General features: G+C 32.5%; 1 protein-coding gene across 4 annotated transcripts in view; it reads right to left on the bottom strand.

Annotated features, from left to right (window-relative positions):
• Nucleotides 1-20,909, bottom strand: part of LOC129221944 (homeobox protein Meis2-like) — a 413,908-nt gene that overhangs the window by 350,696 nt on the left and 42,303 nt on the right. For 2 of the 4 annotated variants that reach the window (XM_054856332.1, XM_054856334.1), the window contains exons 3-4: nucleotides 5,968-6,018; nucleotides 1,328-1,378 (exon numbers count right to left, since the gene is read on the bottom strand). In XM_054856332.1, the coding sequence (XP_054712307.1) occupies nucleotides 1,328-1,378; nucleotides 5,968-6,018 (102 nt within the window). Of the gene's footprint in view, nucleotides 1-1,327; nucleotides 1,379-5,844; nucleotides 5,896-5,967; nucleotides 6,019-20,909 lie in introns of all 4 variants that reach the window. The other 2 variants (XM_054856331.1, XM_054856333.1) reach the window with 1 other exon arrangement.

Below are 20,909 nucleotides of genomic sequence, written 5' to 3'. Positions count from 1 at the left end.
TTTCAAGGTTGCGTTTTGTTTTGAAAAGATAGAAGTAAAAATGAGTACAATAGAAAGAGAGGGAAGAAGTGAATTTACGGATTTTTTTCAAAATTTCGAAACATTCCTTCTGCGACAATGATCGTGAAGGGATCACCTCAGAAGGTCAACTACAAGAACACCAGAAAGTATCCGTTTCATAACTTTGCCGTGATTACCAACATGCATTCAATGGGCTCGATGAGATCCTAGAAATTCCTTTAGTCTCCAATCAGTGTCAAAAATTAAAAAAAGAAGAAATAATAAAATCTAACACGGACCTGTCTACTTTGACGCAGTTAACTTCCTGCTTTTATGCGTGCTTATATTTCTATCTTTCCAAAGAGTCTTGCTCAATTATTTTTATTACGCTTGCGCAGCATCACTGTCGATCACTAAATAACTTAATTTCTTTTCTTCTTCCTGAAGACGTAAATGTGATCATTTTATTCTGACAAGCATTGATTGTTGTTTCAAGAATTGATAATTTACCTTGAAAAGTAGCAATAACTATCTCCTGGAATAAGGGGTTGGGGGTCAGTTTTCCCAAGTCAGAATGTTCATCTGTTTGGCCTCAATTAACCAGGATTTTCTGGTGGTTGGGGTTAGCTGGTGAAAACACTCCCGATATGAAGGGCCATTGTAAGAGATGGTGGCACGGGGTGAACATTTTCTGCCCCCCCCCCCAACACACACACAGAATAATGAGAGTGTAACGTAAAAGTATCAAACTTTTTTTTTAATTAATTTTAATTTTTCATTAAAAATACAAAAGATATTCAATATTTAAACTTTAGTACCTTCCGTTTATTATGAAATTAACTACATACATATTTTCATGTACCTCCGAAGAAGGGATATTTCTATTTAAGGGACAAAATGTCCACTCCCCTTAGCGTCCCTTATTGAGAGGTTGTATTGTAATATTTCAAGTATGCCCATATTTCTTCAGTACATCCATTCTTAGTAGTAAATTAAGAGATTGAAAAAGTAACAGTATCCATCGCAGAAAATATTCAATTACTTAAAAGTCTTAACAAGAAATAAGTATAGAAACAAGTTATGAATGTCAGTGAAGGAAAGGTCAGACTAACGGTTTAAAAAATATTAATGAAAACAAATAAATAAATTTAAAAAGTAATAATAAAATAACAAAATAAAAAAACTAAAAAAAAATGACTTGACCAAAAAAAAAAAAAAAAAAAAGTAAAACAAAGCTTCCGTGTAAGCTCAAGCGTTTCATTTTCTGCATTCATGCTTTCAAAGTGTTAGCCAAATATTTTTTTGAAAAAGAAGAAAAGTTCCTTACCTTTTCTAGTTCTAGTAAATGAAACCTTAACACTTGAATTGCTTGAACCATCTGAAATGAAAAGCAAAATTCTTCTTATTTGTGTATCATTAAAATCATTTTTAAAGACAGGTAACACATAGTGAAAAATCTACACCTCGAAACAGTATCCAGAAAAATAAAACAAGGCCGCAAACTACTCCAAAGATTTGCAATTGATTGAATGACAAAGCCAGAATATTTAAAAAAAAGAAATAAATATCGTAATTTTGTGTGCATAAAGCGCAGGAAATGCTACTGTGAAGAAAATCAAAACAAACGCAAGAAAGAAACTTCATTTTGCTAGCTTTTTAACATGTGACTAGATTAGCGATAAAGATTAAAAGAAAACTGTCTGTGACAATTTCTAAACTGGCTAATAACTAAAAACTTCGTAATTTCTTTCAATGTGTACAAATGGGATTCATAAACTCTAAATTAAAACTAGAATATATTTAACCATTAATATTTTATTAGTTTTAAATACATAATACGAAGTGAAATTTAAATTGATTTATTATTTCCTCGTACGAAGTAAAATTATTGTATTCGCTCTCATATTTGAGGAGTAAATTTCTCAGCCTCTTAAATCAACTTTGATTATTTTTTATAGGCTATGAAAGGGTGCTATTACTTCATTCCTTTCTTGTTTTATTTACTTTCTTTTTAATTTTTTTCTTTTTTTGTATCAAGTTGAATTTAAGAATCAAGATGCTTTTCCTTTCTCTCAAAAGTAGGAGTCAACTGTAAAGTACAAAGTCACGTAAATAAAATATCTCGTGCCACTTGGCGAGTGTTGGTGACGCAGAGCTAACAATACATACTTTCTTTATAACTTTATTGTACACAGCTAAAGAAGTTTTGCAACAGCAATAGATTTGAGTTTCGCAAAAATCAGAGGTTTAAAAAAAAAAAAAAAAAATCCACAATTTAACATGCGTTACAGGAAGTAATGAAAGTATTCACATTAGATTCTTTAAAAATGTGATTAGTATTTTAATGTTAAAGTAGTCTCCTTTTTTTACATGATTGATTCATGTCACTTTTTTGAACAGGTAATCTAGTAAATCAAAGGAAATACTTTCGAAAAAGAACTATTAAATTCAGAAATGTTCCAAGCAAATATGAATAAAGCAATAATGCCAGTAATTTGTGTCGAATAAAGTGATATAATTTCCATTCCTGTAACCGAATGCCACTTACGCTTGTTTTGTAATTACACTTTTCAAGCAGCCCAGCTTGAAAACAAACTCGTCTCATTGGGTGCACGAATGCAGAATTACAAGCAGTTTAAATAATAAGCACCTCGTAAATGATCTTGAGATATACTACAACTGCACACACTCATTATCCGGCCATAATCGCACTTTTCCTCTAAAAAAAAAAAGAGCAGGCCGCCGCCATGAGAATCGAGAAGAGTTGAGCGGTTTCCTTGCTTTCTCTTTCCGTGATGCTTAAAAGCAATATCCTCGGAAATGAAAACTCATCAGAAAGCGCAAATTATACTTTCAATTATCTATTTTTACTTCTCGCGAGAACCCAGAGGGCTTGTTTAATTAACAAATAGAAGCCTATACCCATCGTTTTACGGCACATTTCGTTAGCCGCTCCTCGGTTTCGAATATTTCTTTATTCTTAATGTTTGGCGCGGGAAAACTGCTCAGGGAATTGGATAATTAAAAGGAAAGGCGGGACTTGTACCCACACGAAACATTACGCACAAGTTCCACAAACGAAACATGTGGTATGTTACAAGGCCCTATTAACCTTTTTTTAGTATTGTTGTTTTATTAATTTTGGGCTTGGCACTTAATTACTCCTAGAACGTTTTTTCCTGTATTCTTAGAGATTCACCACTACTATTGCTTTCTTCTTAAAAAGTTTCTTTGAATCCACACTCGTTTCTATTTATTTATTTGAAGCAATTTCCTTCCACTTTCATACTTTAGTTTGCAGTAAAAAGGAATTTCTTTCCTTAACGGTTTAGGTTTGATATAACCGCGCAATTCAGCTCTTTTAATCTGTAATTGCTTTTAATTTATTTTAAAAGAGCCTCATGAAAAAAGAATTTTCATTATTGCATGAAGACTTTAAACCTTTATATTTTTCTTTCAAAAGTACATTGTATACAGCATTTTTAAGCGTCACTTTGACCACCGATTATTTTTTTATATTAATCGACATGGAATTTTCTCTTACTAAATTACAATACACTCACTCTAGAATCGTGTAATACGTAACGTAAATGTGAAGGATACAGAGGAAAACCCTGTCAATAATTTTTTTTTTCAAGGAAACGAAATAACGACGTCCTCTAATAAAAACTGTGCCATTCTTTTTGAGCCAACCTGTATTTTATCATAGAAGGACTAAATTTATAAATAAGTTGATTGTGTGCTTTGCATACTTTTGCTCATTTTGTTTCGTAAAGCTTCGTAAAAAACTGTTTTAACTACTATTTTTGGGTTAATTTAGAGTTACTAAAAATTATTCCCAGACACTCTAAGATTTTTGTAATCATTTCATTCATTGCATTTTGAAATACAATAAAACAACTTTTTAATGTTTTATAGCAGTCAATCTTTTCAAGGTCAGTTTACAGGAATAACATATTTTACAGTGTTAATTGAAAATATATAGTCCTCCTGTATTCATACAACATTTCAGTAAATTACAGACAAAGAAAAAGAAGTGAATAGGAAGCAAAAAAAAAAATGTATTTTGCGAAAAACATTAGAAATTGCATAACTATAGGTAGGGGCAACTTAACTTCATTTTGCAGCTTCAACTATATTTGGTGAACAAACATCATTGCATCAGTACTAATACTAGAGAAAAATTGGAAAGTTGCATCAAGTATTGCATCATAAAATGACGTACAGAAGAGAGTGGCAGATTATGTATTGTACAGCAACTGATTACAATATGTTGCCATATTCAATTCAGAACAGCAAGTTAAAATTAAAAAAAATAAAAAGAAAAATATGTACATACATTTTTAAGTGTCCATGTTGAAACTTGATGGTTTTTTCCCCCTTTCCTTTTGCGCAAACAAAAGTAGAAAAATTTAACAGAGTGGTACAGAAATATTTAAAAGACGTTTAAGAGGTTTTGACCGTTTCAACATCGTGCAAAATGGAAAATACAGGAAACAGTCTTTAGCCCAACTTTTGATGTAATAGCGTAATTCTCAGGAAATTTTGAAAATATTTTATCAATCAAGATTTCAGTATGTCAAATTTCATCACTGCTGTTTCATGCAGCAATTTAAGTATGATTTTTTCGCAATGAGAATGTGACAATTTGACCAATTATTTTTTCCCCTTTCACATTACTTTTTTCAGACAAATTTATCTCCAAAAAGTTTTCCTCTCTGCTTTAGTATTAAAAAAATATTTATTCTAATTTTTGGGGGTACATTTGCATTTTATTTCAATTTTCGAACCAATATTTGAAATTAGCTGCGTGATATTCTCCATATGAAATTTGATATGACCTGTTCTGCTCCAACTTATAAACAAAATATGCAAAAAATGAGTAGTAAAAAAACTGATTATAGTCAAATGCATACTATCATACATATGACATAATACACAAATGCCATCTGTATATTTGAAAAATGTTCACCTTCGTTTATTATTTAATCGGTACTCGAAAATCAAAAGTTCAGTCTTTATAAATCTTTGAATAAATTAATAAGCTCCGTTATTGTGAAAAAACACCTAGTACCTAAATTAAGAAAAGAAAATGAATGTATAATATAAAAGTGAAAACACCTTCATCAATTTTCAGATTGCCAAAATGCATTTTAAAATATATCCTTTGCCAAGCGAAGTTTTAAATTTTGGAATTAGTTTTAAATAAAGTGGAACTTCAACTTTCAGAGTCAATTGGGACCGAACTCCATTCGGATAGTCGGATTTAAATTCTGCAGTTTTTTTTCAGTTAATCACTGTACCCACAGTAGCGTAAAACACTGCTTAAAAGAAAAATTGCTTTTACTTAATTAAATGAAAATTCAACACTTATACATGTTAAGCGTTCTTACAAGGATGCTGATATAACTGCACTATGAGGCGGTGACTCACCATCCCAATAATGTTCCCTACATTAGCTTCGCAGAGAAATCTTTTCAAAAATCTGTCTTGAATTTTCCCCCTGAAATTCTAAAAGCAATTCGGATAACCAGCAACTCGGATAGTTGAAGTTCGGAAAATTAAGAGTTCTCTACTGTAATGATGAAGCTTGCACAGTGTTTCTAGGGGGAACACGTGAAGGGGGGGGGGGAGATAATATTAGTATGATTTTAGGAGAAAAATGTTAAAGCTTTTGAATTGCTATCCTAGCTCACTAAGTGTTTATATCAAATATTTTCACAGTCACAGCGTGCTGTACAAAATGAAGTTAAACTGTCAGAGAAAGGTTATATTTATTTGTACTTCTGGAAAGACAGTGGCTTGCACATCCACAACCACAACACAAAACAAATTCATACTTACAAGACTGTCTAATTCAGGGTTGGGAGAGTAATATGGTTTTTCTTGCCTAATCTGTAAAGCAACACAAAAAACGGACATAAGAAACACAGAGAAAAAGATCAAGACTTGATGTTGAATACTTACAAGAGTATCTAACTCGTCGTCTGATGAGTACTGAGGGTTTTCAGCCATTATCTGAAAGGGGAGGAGAGAGAGTAAAATACTCGCGACAGAAGAAATTTTATTGTGGTTCCCAATTACTTACATTCACCAACATACTTCGAATGTTTACTCCTGCTGATTCCCGGTTATATGGGGAAAATTTAATGCATGCAAGGGTGGAAACATACAGAAAGAATTATGGCTTTCCAATAGTATAAAAATTTATAATTCACAAGACATTTTCCATAGTAGCGAATTCACGGAAAAATTAGCTAAAAAGCGTGCAGCGCCATACAATGAAGTTGCGAACGTATTACTCATATCATGAAATAATAGTTTTAGGGAATAATATTTTCTACAGTAGGCGCCGCTTAATGTGATCACGGTTAATGTTATCATTCGCTTAATGTTATCAGAATCACGAAGTCCAGGAACACTGGTATGTTAACACACGTTAAAAAAGTCGGATATTGTAATCAGCGTCTTCGTTTATTGTTATCACTTTTTCATAAACTTTCAATTTTTTCCCCATTTTTGTTCCTCAATTAACAGAAATACATAGGCAAACCCTGACGAGAACAATTCTGTGTAGCATTTTGTGGTTTTCAATAGCAGTTCAAAATTTTTCTAGGAATGAAGCTACAGAAAGTTCGCCCCCCTCCCCCCAGTAACCACAGACTCCCCCTAAGAAAACTTTCTTTTGCACCTAAAAAAATTCAGTCGCTGGACATGGCATTGATGTTGGACCTCCATTGTTGCCATTACTTTTTAAACTATTAAAGAATTGTGTCAAGATGGAAAACAAAGCGAAGTTAAATTAAAATTTAAACAACAAGCAAAACCATGCTGGAAAAGATAGAAAAGCTGAATGTGCTTTGAAACTGGTTTACGAATGTCGGGGAAAACGGTCATATTTTACTTCACCTATTACTATGTGATTAAAAATTGCATAATTTAGCTTCAACTTTTTATAATTCAGATATTTCCATTCTGTTAATTTAATAATTTATAATTTGAAACTGCGTTCAGTTGAGTCTTTGATTGGTATCAGTTGGTTATTGTTATCAAATTGTATTTGTCCCAAAGTGATCACATTTAAGCGGCGCCCTACTATATACTTTTTCCTGTGAGAAAACATTTCAGACTGAGTTTTAAGGGCTGTTTTTGCGAAAACTTTTGTATTTATAGAATTTAGTAGCGCTCGATTTGGACGTATTGATGCCCGTGACAGAAATTTTACTACCACATACATTATTTTGACAATCAAGAAAAACCACAAAATTAAAATTATGAAAATGTTACGCAAATATCTGGGCAGATCTATGGTAATGTACTTATAAAGTAGTAAAACAACACAGCCTTTATATAACGACTAACAAATTTTCCCCTTTTTTAAGTCAAGCAATTAAGAAAAGTAATCTTGCAGTAATAAACGTATCAAAATATTTTTAACTTTTCTTAATTTTTTACCACTAATCAAGGATGCAAAACTATTTAAAAAGTATATTAATTTGGGCCCTCTTCTGACAGGGTGACTTTTTTCTTTGCTGCAGTTAGTACCTAAATTTTAGTATTAGTTGAGTTCGATTGACGATGAATAGAGTCCTGAATCTAAAAAGATTTTCAGGTACACACTGGCTCATAACTATAAAAATTTTTGCCCGAAAGTAAAATAAAGTAAAATTTACCAGAATACATAATTGCCGCACTGAAGGGTAAATAAATTTTATTGTCTCCGTAACATAATTGATTATTAATTTGGTGTTACAAAAAGCTTTTGCTTTAAATTAATTTATTAATTTTGAAATACTATTAATTTTACAAATATTTTCGTCCCGCCTAGTATTAACGCATTCTACGCGTCTGTTAAGCTTGTTGCAAATTTTGTAATAAATATTTAACCCACTTCTTGTACTCAAATTCATTTGAAATTCGATATGCCAAATTCATGTTTTAATATTGATTTTTCATAATGATTAATTAACTATTAGTAATTAAATTAATCTTTAACCTTTGCTAAATTTCCCCACAAATTCGCTACTTTGGAAAAATTCTTGTATATTTTCCGTACAAGAACACACATTTGTGTTAGACATTTTTATTCCATTTTAAAACCCTGATTCTTTCTGTATTCGATGAAATTTGTTCAAAGTTCCTATGTTAATTAGAACGGGAGAAAAAATTGATTTTCAACTATCAAATGAATTATACATGTAAATAGTGACACTAAGGAGCAGTTTATTCTTGTATGTAATTAAAATGTTTGAAAGTAATATAAATAAATATATACATTTAAATCACGCAAGATACTTATAAATGCTTTCTTTAGATATGAATCTGTGAAAACGTTCCGTGGTATATCTTAATATCCGATTAATCTCTTGATTAATATGACTCAAATTCAAATAACATTTTGCGGATCTCGTTTTTTTTTTTTTTTAAATTCATAAACTACAGGAGAAACAATTCAATGTTTAAAAACAATTTTAGATGAAAAACTAGGGGGGGGGGGGGGGGGGGGGGGGGGGGGGAGTTTACTAAAATTTAAGGCCCTAGTTGGAATTATTCTAGTCAGTATTTTAATCGAATTATTATTGATACTAAATGAGAAATAAAATTTAAAATATAAAGTAAGGGGATAAATTAAATTATGGAATTGCTGATGGTAATAGAGTAATCGCGTGGCAAAAAAACTTGCAATTGGTCATTCGTCTAATAACACACACAGTTAATTTAAATACATAACATGAAGTTTCTTTTGAACAGTTGAAAACAAAAAGTGTAAATACTTTTTTTCATCCCTTTTGATCACAGCTAAGAAAAGTCACACCAAACTGAAATTGTACATTCTTTGGGAACCACGTCAGAGAAGAATAAAGAAGAAAACGTTAACTCGAAGAAATCGAATCGAGAGATTTTTCTGAAAGCATTTCACTGATCATACAATAATGCTAGACAATACAATCTTATTGAATTTATAAAGGGTTTAAACAGATCATCTTTTCAATACAGTTCTAAATACTTATGGGTGCATTGTTTATATATAACTTTTGCTATCACTTGAAGCGCATTGTATAAAATGCTTCTTAGATTATTTACAGTAAATAAAAGATAACTAATGCACATTCTGAAGGAATATTGAAAAATAAAAAAATAATAAATAAAAAGTTAAAATATCATTTATAACTTAGGGAAAGAAGTTAGAAAATATAAAATTAATTTTATTTATTTTTACACAGTAGGTTTTCTCCTTATTAAGTAATTTATTCATTTCATGTTTTTAAGCTTAATTTTGCAACCGTAATATTCATTTTCTGACACAAAAAAGAAAAAAATGAGAAGTATTGTTTAAATTACCAATGAAATGCTTCAGACCAAAGAAAAAGTGAAAAGAAAGAGTCAGATAATTTTTATGGCTTTAAATATTTTCCCAAAATACTCATTAGATAGATAAAAATAACAATCTCACTTGGCAAAAATTTCAAATATCATTAGTACTCTAAAGAACATTTTCTTAGTTTTTACATTCGTAGACATTAGTTTTTACACTCGCAGATGCATTGATTAAGCCTTTCTGCAAGCAGTTCCATTGAGTACAGTTAATTTTAATACTTTAAATAGATATAAAATGTAAAATTATATTGATACTAATGCTGTGCCCCAGTAACTAGCAGGTTCTTGAGCATTGATACTTAACATCCTTATTTTTAGAGATCTTGAATTATTCAGAAATCAAACTATAAATATTTTAACTTCTTTTACAAAATTATTATTCATGCTGTCAAATAATGAAATTTATACCAAATTCAATCTTATAACATTTACGTTAAACACAGCAAGCACATTATGTATTATTGCGTGAAACCTTCTTAATAACAAGGGCACTCTGTCAGGAATGCATAATTAGTTATCATTAGACCAATGCAAATTATTACATTTCAACGTGTTTTTAACCTGCTACAATAAATCTTTATGCATTTTAAAAGTAGAAAAACACAGTAGCATTTTAAGCACAACAAGGAAAAAACATCAAACATTAAAATACAATACACCTTTAGAATGATCACTTTGGCTCAAATACATAAATAAAAGATTTTTCATTAGGAAGCATACAATGAATTATTAAAAACTCACCAACAATTATTTTTTCTATTTCTTTTTTCAATGCAGACTGTTTAAATCTCTGTCTTTTATTTTAGATACGTGATGCTATGAAAGTGTTCAAAAGTAATGGTATTAAACTTTCAATGGCATATTCATTTTTCGATAATTTTCAAATATCGAGCTTCATCGATAACTATTTTGGTTAATGTCACTACTCTCAAATATGAAACCATAGAAAATTCGAACCTAAAATTTGCAGTTTTTTTCTTTCTTTGTTATTAATTCTTGTATTCTTAAAGTTTTATGTTCCGAATTCCTTTAAAAAAGTCACTGCCACACTATTTATTCATTTTCTATCTTCTAACAATCACCACAAACTGATGCACATTTATCCGAAAGATAAAGCACCGAATTTTATATCAAAATATTTGTTTCATACGACTCTTGATTTGGGCACAATGTTTAAGTTTATTTATACTTTACTAGATTGTTTGTCACCAAAACTTTGTTTTACTAATAATAAGTATTGCTTACTTGAAAAGTAAAAAAATAAATTAGTTCAAAAGTACGTAATTTAAGAAAAAATATATTCTTATATGTTTAGAAACTAAAAACAAATATCCAAAAATATTATAAGAATCGTCAGTGAAATATGAAGCAGATGATAAAAAATAAAAATAATAATAAATAAAAAAGTCCATGATAAATTTAAGCCTAAAACGGGCAGTTAACTATGCACAAAAATTACATGTTGACTGTAAAACACAAGTGAGTACGTGAAATACACCGCCAGCTGTATTTCTGCGTTAGCCCTGGTTAATGGGCGGTAATTTACTGAATACAAGTAAGTAGTTTTAATTTCCTACTATAAGAAAAATAAATTACCAAAATGAATCAACTGTTATCACAAAACTCAAACAGATCTCACATTTTAACGATTTTCTTGTAGTTCATGTCAGTTTGATGCAAGATTACTATAACAAGTGGTGTAATTTTTTAAACTGTTTTTGTCATGTTTGTTTTGAAATCGGTTTTGCATGTTTTTATTGCATCATCCGTAACTAAATTTGTTCAAATGTACGTAATTCAAGAGAAAAAATACGTTCTTACGATGTTTCGAAACTGAAAACATAAGAATGCAAAAAATATTCGCAACTCCAATAAACTACAGGGGGCGCTCCAACCACTGTCTAATGGCGGATGAAAAAGGTAAAACAAACAAATGCCGTAACTTATAACTTGCTTTGACGCTTATTGAATGACAGTAATTTTTCATCGTGTTTGTGGGAAGCTTTCTTTTCTATTCTTCTGAAATTACATTACACCACATACTGTCTGAAGCCTGTAATTTACCTCAAAGAAAACACGTGGAATGGAATGTTTTACCTTTTCCTTTAGTATTGTTAATCACCGCAAGGTTTCGTATTCGAGCTCTGGAGTTGCAAATTGCAAGGACCTTCTGAGAAATATGAAGCAGACGATAATAATTAAAATAATAATAAATAAAGAAACGCATGATAAACTTAAGCGTAGAACGGATGTTGACTGTAAAACACAAGTGAAATTTTTTTATTTCCAACTATGAGAAAAATAAGTTACCAAAATTAATCAACTGTTAACACAAAACTCAAACACTATCTCACTTTTTAACGATTTTCTTGTAGTTCGTGTCAGATTCAAGCAAGATTACAAAAGCAAGAGGTACAATTTTTAAACTTTTTTTGACATCATTCTTCCGTATCGGCTTTCAACCTCATCACAAATAAAACAGCTTTAAAACAGTACAAACGTAAACTATCCTCATTTATAAGCATGTTTTTATTGCATCATCCATAATACGGTTTATTTAAAAAAAATATTAATTTATAAAATAACTCGAGATTTGCTATCCCATATCTTACTTAAAAGTATCTTTATCTACTGTCTAAGCTTGTAAAAAGATAAACAAATGAGATACAGCAGTTTTGTCATCTAAACTAATTAAGGGAAGGTCAATCTCATCATTGATCTCTTCGGATAAAACTCGCGGCCGTTCTCAGATGGAAAGTCTTGCTTCGGCAACGGACATGTTTGAAAAAGAAAAGACTGGAACGTGATGAGCTTAAACAAGAATCTCAATCGCATATGATGTATGAGATTCAAGAGAACAGGATTTAAGACGTCCTGGGGTTCCAGCAAGAAAATCAGGTCGTACTTATTCATGGAAGTCGTGTAGAAGGGCAAGTAGCTGAAAGTTGTGTCAAAAACGGCTGTTAACATGCGCCGTGGCAGCAAATATTTAAAGAAGTGAGCTTAGACTAATATTTTTCTTTGGTGAAAATGCAAAGTTTTGCGGGCTTCTTTTTTAGGGGCAATTTATTTAAAAGAAGAAGAAACACTTGGAATTCCTATTGCTAATAATTTACAACTGTCAATTTCGGAGACTTATTAGACAAAAGTTCCTAATATTCATGACAAAACCCTCAAACTGACAAAACAGAGAGATAATTGTGTTGTTCCATTGCCAGTTCTGTTTCGTTCAAATGTAATGAAGTATAACTTTTATACCAGTGGCATTTGCGCTCTGGTGTTTTCTTTTCGTAAGATCAAGACAATATATACAACATTTACACGATGTGAGAAGTTTTCCAAAGTTATATAACGAACTTAACTATCATAACGTTATTTTATAAATTTTTCACTTGTTTTTTTTTCCTCAATATAATGTGAGGGAAAAAAATTACATCTCAATAATAACACCACACCTATATTCGGAAAAATTTCTATTACTGAGAAAATATGCATTTTTTTTTCTTTTCATTTTCTTTCTTTCTTTTTTTTTTTTTTAATCGTCAAAACCTTCAAAAAGATTGATGCCAAAGAAAAAGGTTCTCATTTCCTTCGCCGTGTTTGTCCAAAGAAAAAGCAACAAGCACTAAATTTATGGTATAGCTTGACCACGAAAAGAAAGCGGATGACCTTGAAGCGAAATATTTGTATCATTTGTAATAGGTAGAATCTGCCAGAAATCACCGACTAGTAAGTGGCATGGTCTCGCTAATCCTATATAATCCAAAACAATAACAAACAACTTATTACAAATGATGCTTTTGCTTCAACGTCCTCCGTTTTCTTTTCGTGGTCAAGCTATATGTGGTATCGGTTATTGGGACTAAGAAACCGATTTTGCCAATGCCTTGAAACAAAGCCAAGTTAATAGATTACTAAATCAACTGATATAACAGATAAATGGTTTCTATGAATAGGTTTGTCACTAGTGGTTTGTTCAAATTCAGATCAATTTAATAATGGTAGACCACCCTCATCAATCAAAGACACATGCCGACTGGGACGCTGAATTACCAGAAAATCAAACCAAAAAAACTACAGCAGAAGCAAATTACTTTTAATTGGGACGCAGAAATACCAAAAAAATTGAACCAAAAAACTATAGCAAAAGCAAATTACTTCTGATTGAAACGCAGAAATACCAAAAAATTGAAGCACAAAACTACAGCAAAAGCAAATTACTTTTGAAGGATTCTTTTACGCACATCAAAAAGCGAATAAGCAAATACCTGCTGAATGACTGACTGTTTATAAAACCAATGTCTTTCCAGACCTTGATTGATAACTTAATGGTTTCGATAATAATAGTTCAAAACTGCGACTACAAAACTGACTGCATATGCATTATTTAGAGCTATGTTAAAGACTTTGAATGTATCACGACTACAATTATGAACTCAAACATTAACAAAAACCCTAGGAGTAAGACCTAAGTGTATAATGCTCGAATTACTTTTAATAAGCTTGTTTAAGTAAGCTCTAATTTCCCAGCGTTGTTTTCTGCACCACATCATTACCGCACTATCAACTGGTCATTCAAAGTGAGAAAATACGCGAAAATTAAGCAGTCACATCTATTAATAGAGTTCTGTGTTAAGGTTATAATATCCATTATGCGTCATTCGCATGAAAAAGGACAACGTTATCGCGCTACCTAATCTCACTCATCTACATAAATCTCAACCATAGAATTGCTACTGGGCGTTCTAAAACGGATTGTTCGAATCATTAGAACGAACGTGTCGCGTGAGGTGGCTCTTTTCCATGAAACATTCATTAATATTCGCAGGAAGCATTATTTTGCACCAAAGGCAAGATAAAAACGTCAGTCGTAGGAAGCTAGTCGTAGGAAGCTAGTATCGAACTGTTTCCCTGTGTTTTATCTAACTACATAAAATTGATTCAAGAAGCAGTTATCACGCGTTGAAAAGGGGAGTATAATAATTAATGAGCGTTCGTAATATCCATCCATGCCAGTTATTGCTCGTTTTTTGACTGAACAGGTGTCACTGATGTCTTTTATGAAGGAAAGGGCACATTAACTGCAGAGGTATATAATGAGATTTTGTGTTTCAAAAAGCATTCATTTTCTCAAAATCAATTAACCGAGGTGTTTGCCAGTCCCTGAGGTGAAGGGATCCGATAAAAGAGGGAGTGATAAATTGCAGGACAATCAATGCCGCTAAGCACATGCACACGCACGAAAACACTCGTTTTATGTATTACAGAAACATATAGAGAGATACAGAATTTATTCATACAATGAAGATAGCAATGATAGTTATGCAGAATAAACAAAGTACAGTCTATTACAACACCCGCTGTTATTCCTTATTATCTTAATTGCATAGGGAAATAGCTTATTACTGCATCACATCTCACACATCTGTTGGATAAATTTTTGGGGGGAAAAAAAACGCTCTTTAACCGTCAGTAAGAACAACTCAACGCGTAAAGCGATCGCATTCCTTCAAATATTGTGCCATTGACAGTTTACACGTAATTTGAATGTAAATGCATATGGATGGGTTGGATCAGTGATTTTTAACCTGTGGTCCTTCCTCGGACCACTAGCAAGGGCGGATTTAGGGGAGGGTCAAAGGGTCAGCTGACCCCCTGTGACAAGATTTATATTATGATTATTATTAAACTTTAAATTTTTAGATCCGAAAAAACAGTACCTGGAATCAATGTAAACTTTTTTTTTTGCTTGGTTCTGTTCGGTATTTCTTCTCAGCGCGTCATAATTCGAAGGATTGACTGGGTTCGTTTACTGGGCCATTGCAATTTTTAATTTTTTGCTAATTTTCAAAAGAATAATAATTTCTAATGAGCTTAAAGTTTTTTCAGAGCACTCTTCAACTTAAGCCACATGTCGTGTGTGCGTTGTCTGAGCTTTTTTTCAACTGTTTAATTGCTGTATTCTCATGTATTCAGAGCTTAGGGTAAGGTGACTGGCTTGTCTACCTAAAGAAATATGAGTTTGATAAAAATTTGAGGTAAATATAGTCTATGACGCAGGCTGCGGCATTGAAAAATTTAGGGGGAAAGGATTGACTTGGTTTCGATCTCATTTGGAGGGGGGGGGGGTTGCTTGGGAGGCACCCCTGCTTAACTGTTACTATTTTTTGTAGGAAATGTAACGCTGACCATTAAAACGTGACCTCCCTTACAAAACTTTCTGGATCCGCCCCTGACAACTAGTGATCCGCGAACAATTTGCATGTAGTTCGCGAACAGTTAGTGAAAAAAAAAACTTTATAAATTTATTTGTTGAAAAAAAATTTATTAAGGAAACTTTCGGATTCATCTCATTTTATCTAATTCAATTGTTGTGAAAATATTATTTCTAGCGTATGTGATTCGCTTAGGATTCTGAAGGGTAGCAAGTGCCACTGAGTTAGATAGTTAGAATAATAGAGGTGTACGGCAAAAATTTCACAATTTGAGTTAAATATACTCGTAGCTTTGGGTTTTTCTTAACCTCCTTTAGTACATGTTTCCATTGCAAAACAAAATACTGGCAGCACTAGGAGTCCACAAAAATTGTCAACTTTCCTGGAATGCTGCTCAGGTGAGAATGATCGCCGAATCAACCAGCAGTCAGAATTTTTAACTATTTTTTATTTATTGAGTGTTTTTTCTGATAAACGAAATATTTAGAAACGACGCGTCATTTAATCTATTGTTTTTGCGTCGTCATCAAAACATGTTTAAAAGTAGTCTGAACGGTGATCAAAGAATAAAATTAACCGGAGATTTTAATGTTAGTTTGGCTTCTGATTGAGATAAAAATTTAGTATCGTTTCTACAATCCAAATTACAATTACAAATGATTAATAAGCCAGAAGAAGCCACTACAAGTCACGGAACTGTACTTGATGCAGTCTTTGCGAGATTTTTAGATAACATACAAATGCAAAAATTTCGTCGTTTATTATAGCTACCATAAGCCAATTGTTACTTTCATAGGATTTAATAATGATAATATTTTAATCGTATGAAAGTTATCACTTCTGCCGAGCGTCCCGTGACGCACATTTTTTTTTTTTTTTTTTTGAATTCAATTTTTGATTGGGATTCAAATTCATCGAAAGTAAAAACTCTGATTTATTGCAACATTGTTTTAGATTCAATACAGAAATCGATTATTATTGTTGACACTTTTTCCACATAGATCTACTTTTCGTAATGTTTTTAGCAATAAAGTGGTATTCTTTCTGTCAGAGTTTGTCTGCTTAGTAGAAAATGATAATAAAAAAAATATTACTATTGCAATAAATAAATACACACAATATTTTGAATTTTGAAAATGCTTATTAATTCTCGATTTTTCTTGCTTCGAACAATTATTCTCAATAATTTCACTTGAACTCACTTCCAAACAGTTCCTCCACTGTTCTTCGAAATATCGTCTGCTATTTCTGCACATGTTTAATCGAAACCTCCTTCCCGCGTTATGCATCCGAGTCACGAATACCCATACTTAGGCACGCCACACCAGACGACAAAAATGAACCAACACGCAAACCCTCACGCCGCAATCCCTCGCTAAGTTTGTCTCTCATTTTTTTTATTAAAATAAAACACAATAATAGTAATAATAAGAAAGAATTGAAATTTACGAGTCTAGGGAACGGTCGGTCGCCAAAGAGTCACCCGTTTTGTCCCCCTACAGCATGAATATGGCAATAAATTTGGCGTCCATCCTTGTGTGTAAGGAAGGAACGGTTGGACAGATAAGTGAATACTGTGGCAGTAAATTCGTCCCGTCCAATGCTGTCATCATAAATAAAAAAATATTTGTCCTATATGGATGAGAAATCCAGTTCGTTATATCGAGCATTGTTTTTGAGCCTCGATGCGGTGTTTTCGGATTAGGGTGTGGCCATTTTTAAATAACCTTTTCACTATCAGTAAACTTGTACACACGGTGCACGTAATTTCGTATTTGTCTCTCTTTAGCTCTCATTCAAAGCACGTTATTAATTTCTCTGAAATGAGTTTGAAGTTTCATTTCCTTTCCTTTTCTTAGTTTCAATTTTCAGCTTTGTTGTTAACAACTTAGTCGCGTAGAGAAGTGACTGATAGAGTTTGATTTTTATTGCTAATGTTTGTTATTTCAGAAAAATTGCCGATAAGCTATGTACAAAATGCAATTTCAATAAAAAGCTGTTAAATATTCTTCATTAAATTTTTTGCTTTAATTTTTCACAGGAGTTTTTGGGAGTCATAATAAAATCGTGAAGTGTTTTAAGAAACTGACGTAAATTCAAAAAGTCTGATTTTTTCTTATTCTAATCAGTTAAAAACAAATATGACATCTTCTTTATGGGACAAAACAAGATTTTGTTTTCCATTTAAAGACTAAATTAAGTTGTTCAGCATTAAAAGACAAAACTTTCTATGCTCTGTTTTCTTATTTTTATCATACCCCTGGTTTAAATTGGCCGATTTTTAAATAAATGACACTAGAAAAAAAAAACAGTGTGAGAGGGAAAAAAATGCTACTAAGTCCAACCTCTAGAGGCAATGGCACCCCGTACGTTCATAGTCTTTTGCTATGACATAACAACAACTAAGATGAAATGGCATTATATTCAGTAAATTTGTTTAAAAAAAGTTTTAATGTTTCACCATAGAAAAGTTATGAGCTTCTAACAAATAGGAATTATTCTATCCCTTAGAAACCAAACCAGAGTAGCCATATCTGGCAAAGAAGTTGGGGAATGCAAACTAATTTTTGCCCGATCGAATACGACTGACGCAAGAAAGCTTGATTTTAATGTTACAAACGGGAATGTTGGAAAATATAAATCATACTATGTAGTAGAATATCATATTTATGAGTAAAGTCACTCTGAATGCAATTTGCACTACCGCTCTCTCTTCAGTAGTTATGTTTATGAAGGTAAACTGCAAATCTATAGAGGCAATCTAGATAGATTGGATGGATGGATCGCGTTGAACCTGCATTTGGTCAATGTAGATGGATGGATCGCGTTGAACCTGTATTTGGTCAATGTAGATGGATGGAGCGCGTTGAACCTACATTTGGTCAATATAAATGGTAGATGGATGGATGGATCGCGTTGAACCTGAATTTGGTCATTGTAGCTAAATCTCTCATTCCTTCCTTGTACATTATAAGGGCACATTTGTGTGTCTTTAAGCACGTAAAAGTATTAGCTAATCAAATTAGTTTTCATGCGAAAACTACACTATGCTTTTCAACACTTCAATTTCTTTAACTTGGAAGAAATTTTTAACTGCGTTTAGCTGGGAAACGATTGCCCTACACTGTTAAAACTACAGGTTGCATTCGGCACCTTTCAGGGGTGAAACGCTTGTTCACCAGCGGCACCTAATACGAAGCCGAAATTGTACCTCTAACTAGGGTGAAAAACAGGCACCTTTTAAAAAATAGGCAGCCGGGGTGAAAGGAATGAACCTTCGGAGAGAGAAATGGCACCCTTACTGTAGATCCTCCCCCCCTCCCCCGTATTGTGTGTGTTTTTGAATACAGTTGTGTATTTTTCTTTTTTTAATAGTTTTGTTTTGATTCATGATAGTCTACGTTTTGCACACTTTTCACATTGCATGAATTCAGTACTGGAAATGATTAAAACTTGTAATTACAGCATTTGACCATATTTCAGAGTTTTCAACATAGTTAAGAAGTGCTCGTTGCTTTAATTCATCTGATCGTTCTCTACATCAGTGTTTCTCAACCTCTTTTGACCCACGGGTCGGTAAAAACAAATGAAAAACATTGCGGACCTGTGAAATTTTTATCCTTTTCTTAAAAGTAAATAAAATAAATAATAATAATTATAATAACTCTCGGGGCGGTAAAAAACTTGTGAAAAAATTCTGCGTACTGATAAGTTTTTTTTTTTTTTTTACAAAGTAATATTAAAAATGAATAAAACAATAAATATCTACAGACTTTATTTGGTATCAAAGAGTTGTCACAAATATATTTAAAGTTAAAGACGAGTAATTATTTGAATAATCATAGTTAAGTTAATGATCATTTGTGAGAAATTACCGCACCGAAAGTAAAGTGTGGATGTACTTATGAATTATTTACATGAACAGCCAAAAATATTCTGGGATATTAAAGTTACGGAAAAACAAAATCGTTTCTCAAACGTTCAAAATTTCAATCATAATAACAATAAAATAAAATGCGCATAAAATTTTTCGACAGTTAAAAATTTAAAGAAATTCCTAACCCTATCGAATAACTGCTAACAGGAAATGATTCGAACACTTGAACGAAAAAGCAAAAGAAAAAGATAGACGGAGAGAGATTTCTTTTTTATTTTTTGCGTTCGCTACACGAAGTACAAGAATCATTTTTATTTAGGTTCTCACTTGTTGATTATTGAAAATATCATTGCGGTTACTATTTCGATGATTAAATGTTGCTTATCGAATACTCAAGAAAATAATGATAGATACAATTAGTAGCGTTTTGTGTGAATGATGGAATTTTCACGACAGTAACGGTAACCTGAAAATAAACAACTAACGGTACTACGGTATCGTAACGGACTAACGGTAACTGAAAAGCATTAAACGTACTTTTAACTATGTTTGAAAGCCCTAAAAGCTACAAAGTGATCAAAAGCTGTACTTACTTGTTATTTTAAAGAATTTTCCTACAAAAGTTGAGATTTAATCCAATAGTGTACTTCATTCAATGTGAAAGACGTAGAAGCCACGCGTTGTGCAATCTATCATTCGTCCGCCATATTGAAGTGGTTGAATGGTGAATGTATGCCGGAAGAGCATGCGCCAGCAAGTCATTTAGCGATTGCTTGCTGTTTTGGCACCCCTGCCTACGACTGTCTGCTACTTTCGCACCTCTGCTTTACTTCCTGGCCAGTATGGCACCCTTGGTCACCATGCTTTCACCTTAGGGGGAATATATTCACTCGTCTGGAACCTCTGGTTATAACAGTGTATTCAGACGCTTCACAATTCCAGAATAAAAATAAACATTAGACACTGTTTTTCGTGATCAGATTTTTTATTTCTTTTACAAAAAGTAACACCAAGTTCAAGATTTAAAATAAATGTTAAAGCAGAAACGAAATTTTTGAAAACGAAAAAGAAGTGCCGTTTCGTAGTAACAACAAGACCGGTCTAAAGACAATGCTCCAGAAGTAAGCATTCGAGTAACGCGAGCCCTAATAGGCATCACAAAAGCATCATTTAGCGAAGCAAGAAGATATGGCCTTTAAATAGGCCTTCTCTTTCCTTTAAATGAAAGTTCATCTCGCGCCCTCCCTCTTTTATAGCTCCCTGTATTTACTCCAGTCGCCTTCTTTTGCTATTCCGGTAGTAATCTCCAAGAGTAGGTATTAAGCTGTTTACTACCGGGGTTCCAGCACCTCTCTAGTATGGGCCCCGGGGACAGCGGTCAAGCACTGTTGTTTGACCAAACATTGCTTCCCCTGTTCCTGGCTGCTTCCCTTTATGGA

This window comes from Uloborus diversus, chromosome 5 (assembly GCF_026930045.1).
Source record: "Uloborus diversus isolate 005 chromosome 5, Udiv.v.3.1, whole genome shotgun sequence".
Classification (NCBI taxonomy): Eukaryota; Metazoa; Arthropoda; class Arachnida; order Araneae; family Uloboridae; genus Uloborus; species Uloborus diversus.
This window is presented reverse-complemented; position numbering and strand designations above follow the sequence as displayed.